The following is a 19945-nucleotide window of genomic DNA, read 5'->3' on the forward strand; positions in this document are numbered from 1 at the left end:
AACTAGAACTGAACTAGAACTGAACTAGAACTGAACTAGAACTGAACTAGAACTGAACTAGAACTGAACTAGAACTGAACTAGAACTAGAACTGAACTAGAAGTGAACCAGAACTGAACTAGAACTGAACTAGAACTGAACTAGAACTAAACTAGAACTAAACTAGAACTAAACTAGAACTAAACTAGAACTGAACTAGAACTGAACTAGAAGTGAACTAGAACTGAACCTGAACTGAACTAGAACTAGTACTGATCTAGAAATTATTTACGGAACCTTTTTGTTACTGATTCCATTTTCATATATACCTACATATTTATAATAACTTCTGTTTTTCCGATTTATATACCAAATTTTTTGGGACCTTCTAACGGTTAGTTCCTATTTGATACTCCGAAAAATAATAGAAAGATTAACTTTTTTAACTCAAATGAAACTCTATGAACATCAGTCATACCGAACGAGTCAATCATGATAAAAGGGCTTGACAGATGCCAAGTAGTAAATTTCCAACTTAAAATAGAGTCGCAAGAAAAAATGTTTGGCAAATTAAAATGAATATCGATCAATTGTTATTACTGTTACTGGATACTGAACATTATGTTATAAATATTTTGAAATATTCGTCATCCTAGCAAAATACCTTCTCACAGATGCATTACTCATAGACCAAAATCTCAATAAAAGTAAAATTGAAAAAGCATTCGTAAATAATAGCAAATCCTCTAATCCAAATGTATCATAAATACATTTGTCATTTATATTTACAATACCGCTACTGAAATCCATTCAAAATCCAATCGAAAATACATTTAAACAGATACTTTAACGCCTTGTCTTGTTTTTTTTTGTCTTAACGCAACGAACGAAGAAAATATGGAAAAGTTCTTTGAACCTTCTTTGGATATTATATTTTTCTTATTTTGCAATTTGTTTTTCGTGCTTTTACCACATTATGAAATACATTTGCTACCGCCAATCGAATGCCACAAATTGTCTATGCTATCGGTTAAAAAGACGTTTATTTAGACATTTGTTAGGACGAATGGCTACAAAAAAGCACTGACAATTACAATAACACCAATAGCAGAAAAATTAAAACAACAACAACGTCATGTTAGAATCAGCAGCAGCAATAATGTACCGGCATTTGTTGGCGATAATGAATAGTACATATATTTCGTCTTACATACTCGTACGTTTTGTTTTTGTTATACTACAAACAAACTCATTATTTATACGCACAGTTACATAAATATTTGTATTTTCAATTGCCAACATTAGTACGATTAAGACGAGTTGTAGGTAATGTTGTTGGGGTTTTTTCAGTTGCTTGTTGTTGGCGTCACTCTTGCCGCTTAAAAGTGTCAGGGATGAGACTTTTGAAAGAAAGTGTTTTGAAAGAAATTTATAAATACCCAAACTTAGGCTTCGTGTGATATATTTTAAGTTTAAATGATGATTTTAACTCGAATAGGGCTTTTAAAACTTGTAATCAAACTACAGGTCGCAATTTTGGAGATAATTCAATGAAATTTGGCACATGATCTTTTATGGTAGCGTAAATAAAGTCTGTTGAAAATGGTTTACATCGGTTCATTATTTCGCCTAGCCACTATACAACTGGACCCCTCGTATAGGGCTTTTAAAACTTGTAATCAAACTACCGGTCGCAATTTTGGAGATAATTCAATGAAATTTGGCACATGATCTTTTATGGTATCGTAAACGAAGCCTACTGAAAATGGTTAACATCGGTCCATTATTTCACCTAGCCCTCATACAACTGAACCCCCGAATAGGGCTTTTAAAACTTGTAATCAAACTACAGGTCGCAATTTTGGAGATAATTCAATGAAATTTGGCACATGATCTTTTATGGTATCGTAGACGAAGCCTATTGAATATGGTTACCATCGGTCCATTATTTCACCTAGCCCCGATACAACTGAACCCGCTGAATAGGGCTTTTAAGTTCATAATTATGTTTAATATACTCATATCTCGACAAAAAGCTGCAATAACCAAGTTGTATACAAGATTTGATGACCCCCACGAATTCCATAATAATAGGTTCTTATATGACCTTAGCCCCTATGAAAAGCCCCCATCAAAATTTCACTTAAATGTCCACAATTTTATTCAACAATAAACGGCTTAAGTATGTATATCTAAGACAAGGTACAATTCAACTTAAATGCTTTATTATGGCAACTAAATCTCATTATATTTTTGACAAAGGTGTATAATAGGTCGGCCTCGCCCGACTATAATTTCTTACTTGTTTAAATTATGATTCTAACTCATACAGATCTCAGATCAGAAAAAGTCTATTGGACAGGGTTCCAAATTATTTATGGAAGAGGGCCTTTAGATGGTTTCATCGAAGACGGGAAAGTGTGTTTCTTGTAAAAATACGATACCGATTATTGGTAGAATAAATGGAAATACCACATACACTAAAGCAAAGATTGAAGTATATTCCGATTGCAGACGAGTGGATCGTATGACAAGCATTAACCAAAAGATTATATAGATAACTTCATCTTAGCATACTGGGCATATTGGACGATTGTACAGAAACATCAGAAGTATCGACAAACAGATGTAGAATGATAGGAAATTATTAGGTATTGATCACGATTGGAAAATCACATTAGAATTAACATACGTTGGAACCTATTTTCCGACAACCATAAGGCAATCAGGGCGATACCAACTACAAGCAAGGCATAACTTTAAGTAATCGTAACATCTCATTGGATAGTCTATGAGAGGAGGGATCTTGAGAAAACATTACCTGACGAATACAAAACCGTCAGGTTAACGCAACGAGAACTGAATTAAATACAACAAAAATGACAATAAGCCTGCTCAGAATGAGGAAGTTCGAGGTTAGTCTGGGTGTTGCAATATTTTGGTATTGAAAATCAATTGCTAATATTCTGGGTACTTTTTTCCAATCTTTTCAAGCAACAAAAAATGTGTCATCTTTTTCTCTATTCTGCCTGTTTCTGCAGTTGCAGTTGCTTAACTCGCTTTGAATGTATGTAAATTTTACCAACAATTGTGGGGTTGTGTGCAGCCAGAAAGTTAACCAATACTCTTCTGGATTGCATATACAGCTCATCGTGGATATTTTTATTTTTTTGTTTGTGTTCTTGTCACTGCTGCTTTTCCGCTCAAGCACTATTCAAATGCATTTATTTGTTTGTTATTTGTTTGGGCAGAAGTTGTGTAGTCATAGTGAAGCGACCGACCAACCGACCGAACAAACGACTAACCAAAATGCTCACGTTCATGTTAATACATGCTGTTTTCGAATTTGTTAACATTAATGCTAGATTTGTGTTTTGAATTTGTTTAATTTCAACATTGGCTAAAATAACAGCCACTACCACCACCACTAACAACAACAAGAACAACAATCACAGCAACAACAAAAAAACAGCAACAACATAAACATTAACAGCAAAAAACAACAAGAAGCAATGTGTTGTTGTCTGCCTATCCGGTACAAATGTCTGGCAAATATTTATACATTGTACATTTATTTATACAAACACACATACATTTATACACATTTAGTATCATAATATGTACTTTTGTATATTTCTTGAATTTTTGTAGTTTCGGAGAGTGTTTTTTGCATTGACCGGAAAGATGTAAAAACAATATTTATTGTTTTTCTTTATAGTTTTAATGTGTGGTTTGTTTAGATTTCATGTTAGGTTTTTTTTTCCAGCGTTTTTTCAAAGTAAAATTGTATGCAATTTATTTATGTATTAATTAAAATGTTCTATGAATTTATTTTTGCTGATTTTTTTTTTTTTCATTTGTACAATCTAGCAATTTTGCTGTAAATTTATTTTACACTATATTGAAATTGAATTCATTTAGTGGAGTTTATTGAAAAGCCAAAATAATCAAACTTGAACTCTTCATGCAGATGCAAGAATTTAGAAATTTATTTGTTTAGTTTTTATGTTTTCTAAAACAAACAATTATAGACATTACTTTGAACGTTACCGGGTAATATTGCTAAGTAAATATTAACTGAAGATCTATTGGGGAAAGTGACAACAAAATTAGTGGGAAGAAAGTAATTAAGATAATGTTTTACTGCGCCTACTTTTGAATAATGCCGCATCATGCAATTTAAACAAAACAAATGACTTCATAACCTTATGGTATGTTTTATTAATGATATGTATGTTGTATTAATAATATCAATTGATTATACATAGATCTTTATGATAAGTCGTATGCTTGTTTCGATAAAAAATTTTAAATAATTTCAACAAAGCCCCCATTGTACCCGAACACTTTGAATGGTATAACATATTACTTCTTATTCCCTAAAGCAAACAGAGTCATCTTTTAGGAGATGAAACCTGCAGAAAAACCATAACTTCTTGTAATATTTTGAAACCTGGATCATAAAGCCCGGAAGTATATATATAAACACATCCACGGAATATTATGTAAACCTTGCAAAGTTGCCTATGGGTCTTAGTTTGAAAAGTAGTCATAAGGTGTTTCTGCACGCTACGGGAAATAAAAACTATTTCTCCATATTTGATGTATATACCTCCTCCTTTCAACTAACTAACTAACTAACTAACTAACTATCTATCTATCTATCTATCTATCTATCTATCTATCTATCTATCTATCTATCTATCTATCTATCTATCTATCTATCTATCTATCTATCTATCTATCTATCTATCTATCTATCTATCTATCTATCTATCCATCTAACTAACTAGCTAACGATCTTATTTAGCGGAGCCAAAAGTATCTGCTATATGTCACATATGTCAATGTTGTTTGTGCAAAAATTGAGAATCAAAAATAGGTTTCCTGCTTTATAGATATAATTCCTATAAGTTCGGTATAGTTAAAGTACATACACTGTACGATTTAAATTCCTCAAAAATTAGTTTAATCTTATAAAGTTTATTGCTAATTATAGTTATCAAATAGTAAAAACTATATAATAATTAGTTTCCATTAATTCTAATAAAAATATTTATAAATCCCTATAATTAGAAATTAATTAAGCATATAAATGCCTTAAATTAATAAAAAAAATAATATGTAATTCCATTGTTTAGAATGTAACATATTCGTTCTCAATTCTAAGTAATTGTAAAGTTTATACGAACATTTTCCACCAACTAATTATATGCAAATTATAAACTAATTCTTTCCTTTTTCACATATTATATAATAAGTAAATAATTCAACAACAACTAAGTTAATTATTCTTGTATAATATTACTTCGACCCAATTAGACAAGATATTGCATAAATTCCAAAAGCTTATGGATTTTATTCTTACTTATACTCGGCTATGGCTATTACGAATGTATCGTAATAGTATTTTAAAGAAAAGAAACATAATGTTATGAAGTAGAAGTAATTGGGAAGAACGAACCCAAACAAATAATACAAAATACAACATTCATTTAATATACTCATCCACAGATACTTCATGCCAACGTTATTGGCGTAATTCAAACTGATATGTGGGTCAGAAAACTAATTAAATTAGATCTACTTATTACAATACTTCTTCACTAAAATTACATAGATACAACTCATTCATTGTCGTACTTCATTAAATAAAGATTTCTATCTTCATCACTCTTGTGGTATCTGTGTGAAGAATTTTTATTATTGCTTTGGGGTGAGAATGAAAAAGTTTTTTTTTTCATGCCTTTTGCTTGGTTTTATCCCAATCATTGAAAATAATAATTTGAAATAAATAAAACAGAATTTACAGTTATGTTAACACTTGATCTATATGGTGTTTTATTCAAAACATATGGAGGTAGGTTATGAAATATTCTTTAACTTTAATATTTATTTACATAATTGTACTGTTGAATGTTTTTCTACATGTTTTGAACATAAATATCTTTCAATACTTTGTTGTAATTTAAACATAATTATTAAATTCACATCACTCATAACGTATAGAAAAGAAAATAATTTTTAAATTTTATAAAAAATTTCGAGAAAACATATCATTACTAATTTACTATCAATAGAGAAAAATCAAAACGAAAATTTGTCAAGTTATAGATTATTTTCTATAAAAAGAGAATTTGTCGATAATTTTTCATAGAAAGAAAACGAATGAATAATTTTCTAGATTGGACATTTATAGAAGATTTTCTATTAAAATTAATCAAAAATATTCTCTTTGCAGAAATTTTTCTAATGATTGAAATGTTCTATAAAAAAACCTTGCAAAAATTGTCTATTTAAACATAATTTTTAAAAGTATTCTTTTAAAAGGAAGATTTTTGAAATATGTTCTATAAAAAAAAATTATCTATAAAATAGAAATTTTTTTTAATTTTCTATCAAAAAAGAAATTTATCAAAAATTTCCCTTAAAGGAAAATTTATAGAAAATTTCCCAGAAAAAAATGAATTTACCGAAATTTTCCATAAAAAGGATATTTATCGAAATTTTGCCATAGTAAGGAAATTTGTTTAAAATTTCACAAAAATAATATTTTTTTTCCTATAAAATGAATATTTTTCAAAAATTTCGATAAAACGTAAATTTATCGAACAATCTATACAAAAGAAAATTAACCAAATTTTTCTATTAAAAAAAATGTTTCAGCATTATCTGTTCAAAAATAAAAATTATCGAAATTTTAGAAAACTTTCTATAAGAAAGAAAATTAATGAAAAACAAATTTCTATAAGAATGAAAATTAATCGAAAACTTTCTATAAAAAAGTAAATGTATCGAAAACTTTTTATAAAAGGAAAAGCTATTAAAAATTTTCTATAAAAAGAAAAATATCGCTAATTTCTTATAAAAAGGAAAAATTATCGAAATTTTTTCTATAAAAATCAAAAAGTATCGAAAATTTTATTTAAAAAGGACAATTTATCAAGATTTGTCCATAAAAAGAAAACTTTTCGGGAATTTTCCATAAAAAAAACTTCATTGAAAACTTTCTAAGAAAAAAAAAATCATGGAATATTTATTTTATTGAAAATTTCCTTTAAAATCAAAATTTTTATGAGAACTGTTCTGTAAGTTTATCTATAATTTTTATTAATAGAAAATTTATCGAAAACCTATAAATAGAAAATTGATCGAAAATTTCCTATAAATTGAAAATTTATCTAAAATTTTTTATAGGTAGAAAATTTATCAAATTTTTCCTATAAATAAAAAAATTTTCGAAAATTTCGTCTATATATAGAAAATTCATCTAAAAATGCCTGTAAATTGACAATTTATCGAACATTTCCCATAAATAAAGAATTTATCGAAAATTGCCTATTAATATAAAATTAATAGAAATTTATCGAGAATTTCCCATAAATAGATAATTTATCGTAAATTGCCTATAAATAGAAAATGTATCGAAAACTGCCTGTAAATAGAAAATTTATTAAAAATAACCAATAATTAAAAAATTTATTGAAAATTTCCTATAAATAGAGAATTTATCGAAAATTTGCAATAAATAGTAATTTTATCGAAAAAAATCTAAAAAAAGTTTTATTAAAATTTTCTGTAAATTGTAAAATAATCGAAAAAGAAATGTAAAACAATCGAAAAATCTGCATAAAAAGAAATTTTTCGGAATTTTTTTTTGAAATTTATCGAATTTTCTTAAATGTTAACCAATTGAAAGTATCTGAAACTATAAAGAGACGCTGTGTAAGTCTATGGAACTGTAAGTAATTGAGCCCAGTTACGAAATTGTCAGGGAAATTTTCTGACAGTTCCATAGACTTTATTGAAAAGAATTTTCTCAAAATCTAAATTTTTAATTGTAAAATAATCCAAAAAAATGTAAAGTAATCGAAAAATCTCCATAAAAAGAAATTTTATCGGAAATTTCCTATAAATAAGAACAGAAACCTTCTCAATAATTTTCTATTATAAAAAATTAATCGATTTTTTTTTAATTTATCGAATTTTCTTTAAGGTGAACCAATTGGAAGTATCTGAAACTATAGGGGAACGCTGTGTAAGTCTATGGAACTGTAAGTAACTGAGCCCAGTTACAAACTTGTCAGTGAAAATCCCTGACAGGACGAAGAGATTGAGTGATGTTCCGGTCGAATGAAAATGAACTCATATCCTAAACACTGCTTGAAAAACCCTTAAATTCACAAAATGCTATTAAACAAATGCTTAAAATTTAATGAATAATTTAAATAATAATTTTGTGTCCCCCTTAAGGCCATTTATAACATTTAACAAAAATCATCAATTCACCGCTATTTAACGTTTTTACTTCAAGTAGTCCAGGAGAAAAAAAATCATTTACAATTTAAACATTTCCATGGAAATCATTTAACAAACAACTACAAGAAGAAAAAAACAATGTTTTTAAATCATTTAACAATTGAAAAACAAGCATAGTTAGTGCAGCAGCATTATTTCATGTTGATTTTCTTCTTCTCACTTACAAATCATTTCACTTTCAATGTCAATGCAATTTACATGCAAAAGTCATTTTTTAACGGCGGGACCTTAACCTTTTTTAACAGTTAATTTTACAACATTTCTTAGATTTCATAATGATAAATTGTTGCCACTTTTGCTAAGTAAAAAAAACAATGCAACAACAATAAACAAAATACCATTAGCAAAGCATTCAAAAGTTTAACACTATTTTAACTTTTATTTATACGGTTACTACGTTTATTTCTTGGCTGTTAAAGTCAATGTACGAACAGAAATACGTTTTTGCGTATTTTATAATTTGAAAATCGTGATTGTGTCTCAACACCCGCAACCATTATACAAAAAAAAAAAAAAAAAACAAAAAGATATGGCAACCAGGCAGGTCTTTTAATGCCCCAAAAAATTACAACAAATTTAGCATTTGTTTTCCGTTTAACCGTTTTGGCGCTATTATAATCATATAAAACAATTATCAAAAGAAACCAGTGAGAATGTCATGTCGGTCATGAACGATCTTATGATACCCTACACCAGTGAATAGTATGTAGAAATTGTTAATTGTTTGAAATAATAAAACATTTAAGTTGTTTATCGCCTTCATTCCAAACTATTTTAAAAAGTTATTGACAAAAAGTCAATTTCAGAAAGAGGGGTTATACGGAGACTATTCAAATATGGACCTATCCCTCTATAATGGTTTTATGATTATATTAAAGTTATTAATATAGAATTTCATCGTAATGTAAGTGTTTATTAATGAATTTTGACAAACGCATTGTCATTTTCTAAAGGGCACTTTATATGTGGGGGCTAGAGTCAAAAGACGGACGATCATTACGAAAATCGGCAGTAGCATTTATACTTGACGATTTTTATGGATATATATAATTATGAGCTCAATATCAATATTCGGAGGGAACGGTAGTAGGGGGCTAGAAGAAATAAACTTCATCAAATAATATTTGCGACCTGTAGCGCGCACACAAGGTTAGCATGATCACACAGACGGACGGACATAGCTAAATAGACTCAGAAAAAAAAATCTGAGCCTATTGGTATACTTTAAGATGGGTATAGACCCAATATTTTTGGGTGTTGCAAACTTCAGCTCAAACGCATAATAACCTGACCACTATTGTGGTGTAGGGTATAAAAAGTAAAGCAAGAAACGTTAATAAACATTAAATAATGTTTAACAATTGTATACAATTTTTTTTGGCTTTAATGTTTTTGTTAATTGTTTTAAATTTCAACCGAATTCCATATGAGAAATTAATGGACGACCGATCGAACGACCATAAGTGTGAGTAAAATGAGTCAGCCGTTAGCGAAAAGAGACGTTTATGGAAACATTTATGCATACATGCACTTAAACACTTCTGCAAATATTTACTTATATACATATATACAATATATACTTATATATACTTTATACGTATGTACATCAGTTTACCTCCTAGACTTTGTGTGTGTTTATTCATATTTTTTTCTAGTCTGTATGTTTGAGTGCTAATACGTAATAATATCTTGGGGTAGGTCAATAAACGTACAATTATGTGTTATATTGATTATTGATTTATTTTGTTTAGTTTTTTTTTAATTAAATATCAATGACCTGATTGCTCTACATTCATAATGTGTTATAATTCTAATGGCACACAAATATAATAATAGTATAATAATATAATAGATCGTAACTTTGGATTCTTATTTTACTTTTACATAAGTTTTTTGTGAGTTTAATTTAAAGATTGATAAGTTTCCAGTGTTTCTAAAAAGTCTATCTGTCCGAAGGTCGAGGTCTCGATTGCCACTGGACTGAATATATTTTCAATATTTGTCATAGACCCCCAAAAGTATATATATTGTGAGTACCTATTAAATTCTAAGACGATCTAGCCATTTCTACCCGTCCGTCTGTATGTCTGTTGAAAGCACGAGAGGGTTGAAATTTCACATAAATATTTCTTATAGGTAAGGTTTGTTTGGTATTGAAAATAGGCAATATCGGTCTACGCTTTTGAATAGCCCCCATACAAGTGGCCCCTCGAACAGTCATAACTTGTTTAAAAATACGAATATAGCGATAAAATTCGACATAAGTAAGTTTCTTATGATCAAAAATCACAATGCCAAATTTTATGAGGATCGGTCCATAATTGACCCTATCCCCTTGAGAAAATGACTTTAACGCTCAAGCGAGGTTTGATGGTGGGTATATAAGATTCGGCATAGCCGAATATAACACTCTTACTTGTTTTGTTTTATTCTTATAACACTACTATTAATGTCAAAATATATTTGAGTTTTTCCATAAAGTACTCCAACATAAACCAATAATATCATTTTCGGTTAAAATTTGATTTTTTTGGTATTTTTACATACTCATGAAGTCAAAATATTACACAATTCACAATCGGTGCCGTAATGTTGTATGTTGTAAGGTTTTGCTATTCTTTGGTTTTGTATCAATAATGTTTGTCTGCAAAATATTAATGACATATCATGATACAACAATACGATACCGACATTGAATTGGATAAATGCGATGTATCAGGATATATGAAAAACAAATATTGGTAAAAGTTAAAAGACATATTAACCCAAAATCACGAATGTTTTTCAAAATATTTCACAAATTTTTTAACGGATTTCAAATTTTTATTTAAAATTGATGTTATTATTATGTGTTGGTACTATATTGTAAAATAAAATCAAAACAAAAAAGTACAATTTTTCTACTTCGCTGCAGTACATCCAAGGCATTCGGTAATAACTGTCAGCATGATTATAATCTAATGAAAGATAATTTTATGTAGATAAATCGATAAATAGATAAATAACGTATTTTAAAAAACCACAATATCTCGGAAACTAGAGCTAACCGGAAATTTGCATAAAAATTTTTGAACTCAGCGGATGGAAATACATAGGTATCAGCTATTTTTATTTAAAAGGCATTTTTAGTGTTGTCTAGTGTTATCATTAAAATTGTGATCTTTAAAACAATTTTCATCACCCCTATTCGGAGAGATCAGTTGCAAGGAGGTTAGATGATATAATTGGCCGATTTTAATAATATGCTTCGTTCCTGGAATAACATACGATCCTGTACCCAATTTCATATCCAAACATAATTCCTATAATTTGATTACAAGGTTTACATGGACGGGTGGTTAGACGGGATATTGTTTAAGATGGATATAGGACCAATACTAAACAAAAATTAAATTTTCAATTGTCCAAATTACAATCGGTGTTGTTAAGTTGTATCGTAGTAAATTTTTAAATATTGATTTATTTTTATTTCAAAAAATTTTTGTTGAAAAAGTTGTTTCACATACAACGATACGACATTGATTGTAAATTGTAATGTAGTTTTTAAAATAATTCCTTAATTTTACTTAATTATTTCATATTTTCAAAACATTGCATAACCAATATTTTCTTTCTCATTTAAAACTTTCTCACGCCCCCCTATTTAAGTATCTAGTTAAATATATTTCACTTATTAAACAATTACTGTGTTAAATCTTTGTTAAATTCATTTAACAAAGATTGCTTTTTGTACAATAAAATTAACCTGTCAATTTTTTTTACTTCAAAAATTTCGTCACGATAAATATATATTACAAATATGAGAAAGTGCGTAAATGTAAGTTTTTCATTATAATGCATTTGACAAATTTCTGCAGCAGTTTTGTAACGCGTTATTTGTCATTGTTAAATGGTTTAAAATAAATGCGTGAGCGTAAAAGCATATATTTTGAAAATATTTATTAAAAATTAGTAGTGATGTAGTAAACATATATATGAAGCTGTAGCAATAGATAGTTAATGATGTTGCATTTCATGTATAGGTAAAGATGAAAATATCTTAATATTTAAGACGTTTTATATAATATAAATAGCTCACGTTTTTTCCTTATTATGTGTACGTTAAAAATCTAAGATAAATGGATTTTTATGTCTTCATTAAAATAAAATAACACATCTAAATGTTGATCTTAAATACTCAAAAATATATGTTTGTATATGTACATATATTTTCCACACATACTGGACCATTGGGGGGCTATATATGGACAATCATTAGACGTGTTCGATCGCATACCAGACACAGATATTGCAAATTAGTTGTTAGAATTGTGGGTCAAAGTGAGCCTGAAGTTCTATACTGAACACCCAGAAATATACTATACAAGCTGCCAGGCAGAAGTCCAAACAATAACGGAATGCGTTAATTGATTTAGAATAAAAATGGCGCCCAAAGGTCTTAACATATTTACAGACAGCCAGGAAGCTACCAGAGTAACTTCAAATAAAAAAAATTAAATTTAAGACCTATTGGATGCTAAAAACTCTTCACCGAATACTGTGCCAGAAGTATGGATTTCACCAGGCCACTCGGGAGTAGTAGGCATCCAAAGAGGTGGTTAACCTGACGAACGCAAAACCATTTGACGCAACGAGGGCAGAGTTTAAAATATGGGTCAGAGAATCCCATAAGGGCTATTGAAATAATGAAACGATGATTAGAACCACTAAGATGGATGACCCTAATGAGAGCAGACTAACCTCATCAAAATGAACATGTGCGAGGTTGTATAATGGTATGAATTCTTAGGGAATACAGAGGATTACGAAAACAACAATAAAAAATTGGTCGTGCGAATTCAAACAAATGTGGAAGACAGTGAAACTCTGGAACACTTCATATACCATTGTCACGTTTCACAGAAATTAGGTCTAAATATTTTTGGAGTGATATGTATTATTCCGGATATAACAACCGCAACAACACTGAATGGAAAATGATTAGAAATTACGTTCAGGATAGGCCCGATAGTGACCTAGGTGTATTTCTTCGGATTTGATGTATAGACATATACCAGCCTAACTGAACCTAATTAAATACATGGTTTGGAACACATATATACAATCACGACCACTAAAATGTATAAACTGATATAGACATTTTCGGAATTAAAATACTTAATAATACTGGAATTATGGAAAATGATAATAATCAATATTTGTAATATAAGTAGAAATTTTACCGAATAAATTTTTTTAAAAATTGAGAATTTATGGATTTTTTTTGAGAAGAAATTCCGTATTACTTCAATCTTTACCATTAAGAACCTATTGAACTAAAATAAGTAATGTGTTTGATAATAACAACACATTACCCAGTAATACGTGAAATAACAACTGGTTGTTAAGAAAAATTTTATATTTTTTCCATTAGGTCATTAAACTGACCCCGAAGGAAATGAAACTAGTATCAGACTAGTATTTTAATGTGTTTGAAAACTATTAGTACCTTTAGTTCTAGACTTATACAAGTACACTTGAATCAAATTGGGTCCTTTAAAACCAATTAAACAATTGAATATTAAACTATTACAATTTGTTTTAAATTTAACAGATGTGTATGTGTATGCTATTCTAGTAATAGTACAAAATGGCTTTAAGATAATTATCGCTTCAGTTCCTGCAGGGGAGTATTTGGTTAATCTGGATTTCATAAGCAGAAATTAAATTTTTTTAAGAATAGCTACAACAAATTCAAATTTATTTACTCTATATCAGCATGATTCTTTAAAATGTTTGATAATGACCACTCATTACTAAATAATTAATGAAATAAGTACTGAAGGAAGTACTGAAAAAAATTAAAATGTTTGCTGGATATATGTATATGTTCTAAATGCATTAAACTGAGTATTGGTATAACCGTAAAAATTTTATAATTTTAGTAAAAATTGAAAAAATTTGTTTAAAAATTTTTGATTTTTAAAAATTTATGCTTAAAAATTTTAAACTGTTTAATTTTTTTAAAGTAGTTAAATTTTAATATTTACCTATTAAAAAAAGTTAGATAAAATCTAAATGAATGTCTTATGTTTTAATCCAATGTTATATTTATTAATTATTTTTTTACTTTTAATTATTTTTTAAATAATTTAAATTTATTTTACAAAATTTGTAAATTTTATATTTAAAAGCACTTTATTATTTGTATTTAAGTATTTAGGCACTTATGCAAAAATATATTTATTTTAATATTTTTTAATATTTTTCTTTAAAAACATTAAACTTTTAAAATAGTTTTGAACACACAACAATAAAAAATTCAATTCAATATTGATATAAAAACTTAATTCAGTAATATTCTTGTGAAAAAAGTAAACAGCATTTTTAAAATAAAATAGTTTTTTTTATTTTAAAATAAAGTTAAAATTTTAAAAATTTCCCTAATATGTTTCGATTTAATAAGAATTAATTGTTATATTTGAAATGAAAAAATTATACAACATTTTCATAACACTTGTGTTAGCACATCACTTTAATATTTTTATAACTTTATTATGTTTTTCTATAAAAATATTTATTAATTTTTCTTTCAAATCTATATAAACATTAAAAAAAAAATTGTTTTATTGTCTAAAAGACAATTTAAGGCACTTTAGAAAAAAATTTATATTCAAAACCGTTTTGAACCGTTTCTCTCTTTCTATTTACATGTAAACAGTATTTTTTCAGTTTCGTTTTATTATTTCGAACGTTCGAAAAGATACGACTGAGCACTGCAAACGCAGCTGATAAACTGCATCAACTGTGGCAACATTCAAACCCAATGACTTCATTGGAAATATTGGCACGTTTTGTGAAATGTGTGTGTGTGTTTTTTCGCTTTTATTGTTTTGTTTAGATTTTTTGTTTACATTTTATGGAGTTCGAGTCTGTTGCAGGGTTGGGAAAATTGGTACAATTGTACTTTCTTTTTTTTTTTGTACAATTCGATCTTTAAAAGTGCAATGGTACAACAATGACCCATTTTGTACAAAATTAAAAAATATGAAATTATTATTAAAAAATTGTATTTTTAACAAAAAGTTTAAAAAACTACCGGCTTCGGTCACATTTTTACTAAACTTCGGAAGAGGAGTACTGGAAGAGATTTTGTCTGGTTATAATCTCTTCCAGTACTCCTTCCATTTAACAAATAGAGTATTTTTTAGTTTTCCGAACGCTTTTCTATTCTTTGGCTTACTATATGGACTATTCTATAGACTAGACAATCTATCATCAAGTCCATAAAGAGACAATAGACTGTCGATTGACCCAGTCTAAGAACTAGTATATTGAATAAATGGTATTAAATATTGACTTGTCTAATGACAAATTTAAAGTTTTCAAATACTTTTAACTAGACATTTAAAGTATTTCCTAATTTGTCTTAGGACTAGTATACTGTATACTAGTGTATTGCCTTATTATACATTAATCCCTTATCTAATTTATAGAATAGCTTTAAAAGCTTTTGTTGTGTATTGATATAAATTTGCAAAAATATATGTAGATTTAATAAAATCTGATCCAAAAAGTACACTTTTAAAAGCGGTTTTGTAAAATTTTAAAATTCAATTTGCCATCCCTGGTATGTTGTGTGTGTGCTGTATTCCAAACTGGAATTTCCAGTGTTTATAATGAAGAGTAACATATGTTTTTACAGTTAGCGAGCTTTAGCATGCGAGAGCATGCATGTGCTTTTTTTGAGAAATGTTAGCGTTTGGAAGATAACGAGTCACTTTCGACTAGTTTGTTATGGTATTAAAAAGTATCGCTATGTAATTGCATGTTAACTGTGTTATAATTATGTTAAATTTAAGTTCACAATTTTATTTTTCTGTTAATTGCCTGAAAACATTTTTCCATCTAATCTTGTTGTATTCAAAAAATAGAATATAACTCTCATGAAAGGAAGGTAATTTAAATGCTATTTTGGCGTTACTTGACTAACAAACTCTATAGCATAACAAGTAATCATGTTTAATTTGTTAACTCCGAAAAAAAAATTGCGATCGATTGGCCTATTTATAGGAAAAACTACACAGTTCTTTAGATGTACTGTCCTTATAAACTCCCTGCAGAAGTTTTTTTCTGTTAGCTTTAAATAGAATGTCCCCATACAATACTCTTTTTTTCTTACTTCCAAAGCCTACATATTTCCCGAACGGGACTCGAATTCAGAATTCAAAAAAAAAAAAACACATCTCTAGATCTCTAGGTTTGTTCCCTGATTAGACTTTGTAAAAAAACAAATTGTTAGATACTCTATCGAATGAAATTTCAGACAAAAATTTTGCAAAATAAGCTATTTTTGGTCCCGGTATGATCTCTGCAGAAAAATACTAATAATCACAATTTTGGATAAGTGAAATAAAATAATTTAATTGTACTTTTTATTAAAGGTTTAGAGTTCTTTAAGTAAAAAGTTATTGATATTATATCCATCTATACCTGATAGAGATCGAATTGGTACTATTTACGGATAGTATAACACTGTCCAAGAATTTGTTTTTCTCCATTTTGTAAAAGAAGGTCCATTTGGGCTGTATTAAAACGACTTAATGAATCCGACCCTTATTAAAATCAAACTATTTGCTTTGATCGATGATTATAAGATGATACCTGAAATTGGTTCATTTAAGTTATGGTCTCCTAAGATTAATGCTAACACTTTAAACTAAAAATTTCGGAATGTGATATTTTATACAAGACTTTTTCGTGATCTACAAAAAAGAGAAGTTTTTAATGGAAACTTATATACTGTTTCACTAGCTTAAACTCACACGAGTATAAAAGTTTAACTAGTTATAGAGTTTATCTGGTCTAATAAACTACACTTCTTGAAATTTGAAAACAAGTAGTTTTAAAGTTTAATAATATCTAAAAATTCACAAAAACTTAGTTAAATATATTAAAAATCTTAAAGATCATAAAAACTGTATGTTTTTTTTCATATTTGATACTTATATCTCCCAGGCAAATTGCAAAAAAAAAACAACGTTACCAAATGACTTCATAACCGAAATATGTTTCTTTAAAAAGTCATTTAAATACTTAATACATATTAGACATTTTACTCATTTAGTTAATGGTTTGTAACTTAAAAAAAAAAACTAAAAAGCATTACAAATTTTTTGTACAACAATCAACTCACCTCACCGACACGATGACGTTCCTTTAGTATGACAGCGATCTCTGTAAATTTACATAGGAATTGCCGTTCAAATGTTGTCAAACAACCGTGATAGATCTTCACGAGAACGTCACGTGCCTCACGTATTAAAACTGCACGTGTTGTTTGAGTAAAGACGGGATAAATGCATGCAAGATGCCTGTCAATCAGAGCAGCAATATGAGACTCCTGGAAGACAAGAGGAATGACGATGATGATCGTTAAAGGAGAAGAAAAGCAAATTGTAACAGGGCCGATTTTAAGGTCTTAAGACAACAAAGTTAAAGTTTTAATTTTATTTTTTAAATAAAAAACAACTAAAACAAGTTAATAGTTTTATATGTACAAGTACGTACCATTTGTTGAGAATCTACTAATTGTTCTACATGTTTTTCATCATCATCCATATTATCGTGGTCATGCTCTTGTTGTTTTTGTTGTTGGGCCATTGACTTTAAATGTTTCCTTTCCTGTCGTGTTTCAATTTGAGCAGAATTGCCAACAACATTTATGTTTGTTGAAGAATTACGACTACGACCTTGTTTTGTAATTTTCTTAGTTGTTCCTGCTGCTGTTTTGGTTAATGCAGAACCTAGACCAAAATCAATATCTTCATACGATTCATCAACAACATCATCATCATCATCGTCGTCGTCATCGTCAACATTATTTTTGTCTTCTATTTTCTTCACATTCCCAAGGGCACAATTAGTGGGACTACCTTTGGACTCACTAGCACCACCCATTGAAGACAATCTATTGTTTGGAAAATCCGTTACTTTAGCTGATGTTGTTGTTATTGGCCTTAAGTCTTGACTGACATCTAGCTCATTTATTGTAGACATTGTTGATTTTGGATCATGACCTGTATTATTGTGATATTCTTGCATTTGATTATGCAAACCAACTGCCAACCAGCGATCTTTACATTTTTTCAAATAATTACGTACACGCGATGATTTACTACCACCGCCACCAGTACGACGCACCGCCATTTCATTGATTACTTGGTACTGTTCCTCATATTCTTCTCCTTCAGCTTTTGGTATCATTTCGTTTTTACACTTTTGTTGCTCCTCAAACGTTTCATCGAATCCTTCTTCGGCATCTTCTTCACGTGCAATTGGTGCTGTTTGATTAGTTGGTATTGTTGTCGTCGGTGTTGTTGTTGTTGACATGACTTCATTGTTGTTATGAATTGTTGCTAAATTTTTAGAATTATTTACAGATACAGATATGCCTGTCGTGGGTGTATGATTGACTACTAATATTTCGTTTAAATCTCGTAGATTTTCTTCGTTTTCGTTGTATGTTTTCGATATTTTGGCTGGGGTATGTTCTACGTTTGTTGGAGGATTGGTGTTATTCTGTAGAAAAGATATAGAAAGTAGCTGGTTTATTAAAAACTATTCTGCAATGTTGTTACAAATTATAAAATACATAATATGTTAAACGTGTTAAAATAGTCACTAATTTTAAGATATGATCGCAAATACAATTTTCTGCCGATTATTATTTTGAACTAGAAATGAACTAGAACTGAACTAGAACTGAACGAGAACTGAACTAGAACTGAACTAGAACTGAACTAGAACTGAACTAGAACTGAACTAGAACTGAACTAGAACTGAACTAGAACTGAACTAGAACTGAACTAGAACTGAACTAGAACTGAACTAGAACTGAACTAGAACTGAACTAGAACTGAACTAGAACTGAACTAGAACTGAACTGAACTAGAACTGAACCAGAACTGAACTAGAACTAAACTAGAACTGAATTAGAACTGAACTAGAACAGAACTAGAACAGTTTTCTTAACACTAGTTTTTTATGACAACTTTGTTGTTATTCAACAATTTTGGTTTTACACCTACTTTGAAATATAGCAATCGGCTAAGAATAAAATTCTCAGCCGATTTAGCTATGTTGGGTATCATGTCGGCCTTGCCCGAATATACATTCATAATTGTTTTTATATTATTTTAATTTTTTAAGCAATTTGTACCACAGCATGTTAACAATAGGCTACTTTAAATTATTGAAAATAATTCTAAATTGCTTTGTAGTTTTACCTACAAAATGTGTAAATATAATAGATATATACATACTTTTATATAATTAATTATGTATTTTATATGTACATATGTATTTAACAGTATAAAGAAAATTTTAAATTGAGGACATTTATTGATCGTCTTACAATTTGCTAGACACATAAAAATAAAGCAAAAAATACACAAAAAACTAATATACCGAACAATATAGAAAAATGTTGTAAAAAAAGAACAAGTGTTTTAGCCAACAACACCACATGTCGTTATGTAGAACAAATAACGAAGGAAAACTCCAACAGACAATGTATGGCCCAAGCCTAAAAAAAACAACAACAAGACAACATAACACCAACACCTCAAATGATGTCATGTCCGAGGAGAGGGTGGAACGAAAATTT

General features: G+C 28.7%; 1 protein-coding gene across 1 annotated transcript in view; it reads right to left on the reverse strand.

Annotated features, from left to right (window-relative positions):
• LOC111680493 overlaps positions 1-19945 on the reverse strand; it is a 52445-nt gene that overhangs the window by 11059 nt on the left and 21441 nt on the right. The window contains exons 2-3 of the mRNA XM_046952572.1: positions 17848-18858; positions 17479-17680 (exon numbers count right to left, since the gene is read on the reverse strand). Coding sequence (XP_046808528.1) covers positions 17479-17680; positions 17848-18858 — 1213 coding nt within the window. The remainder of the gene's footprint in view (positions 1-17478; positions 17681-17847; positions 18859-19945) is intronic.

This window comes from Lucilia cuprina, chromosome 5, assembly GCF_022045245.1.
Source record: "Lucilia cuprina isolate Lc7/37 chromosome 5, ASM2204524v1, whole genome shotgun sequence".
NCBI classification, from domain to species: domain Eukaryota; kingdom Metazoa; phylum Arthropoda; class Insecta; order Diptera; family Calliphoridae; genus Lucilia; species Lucilia cuprina.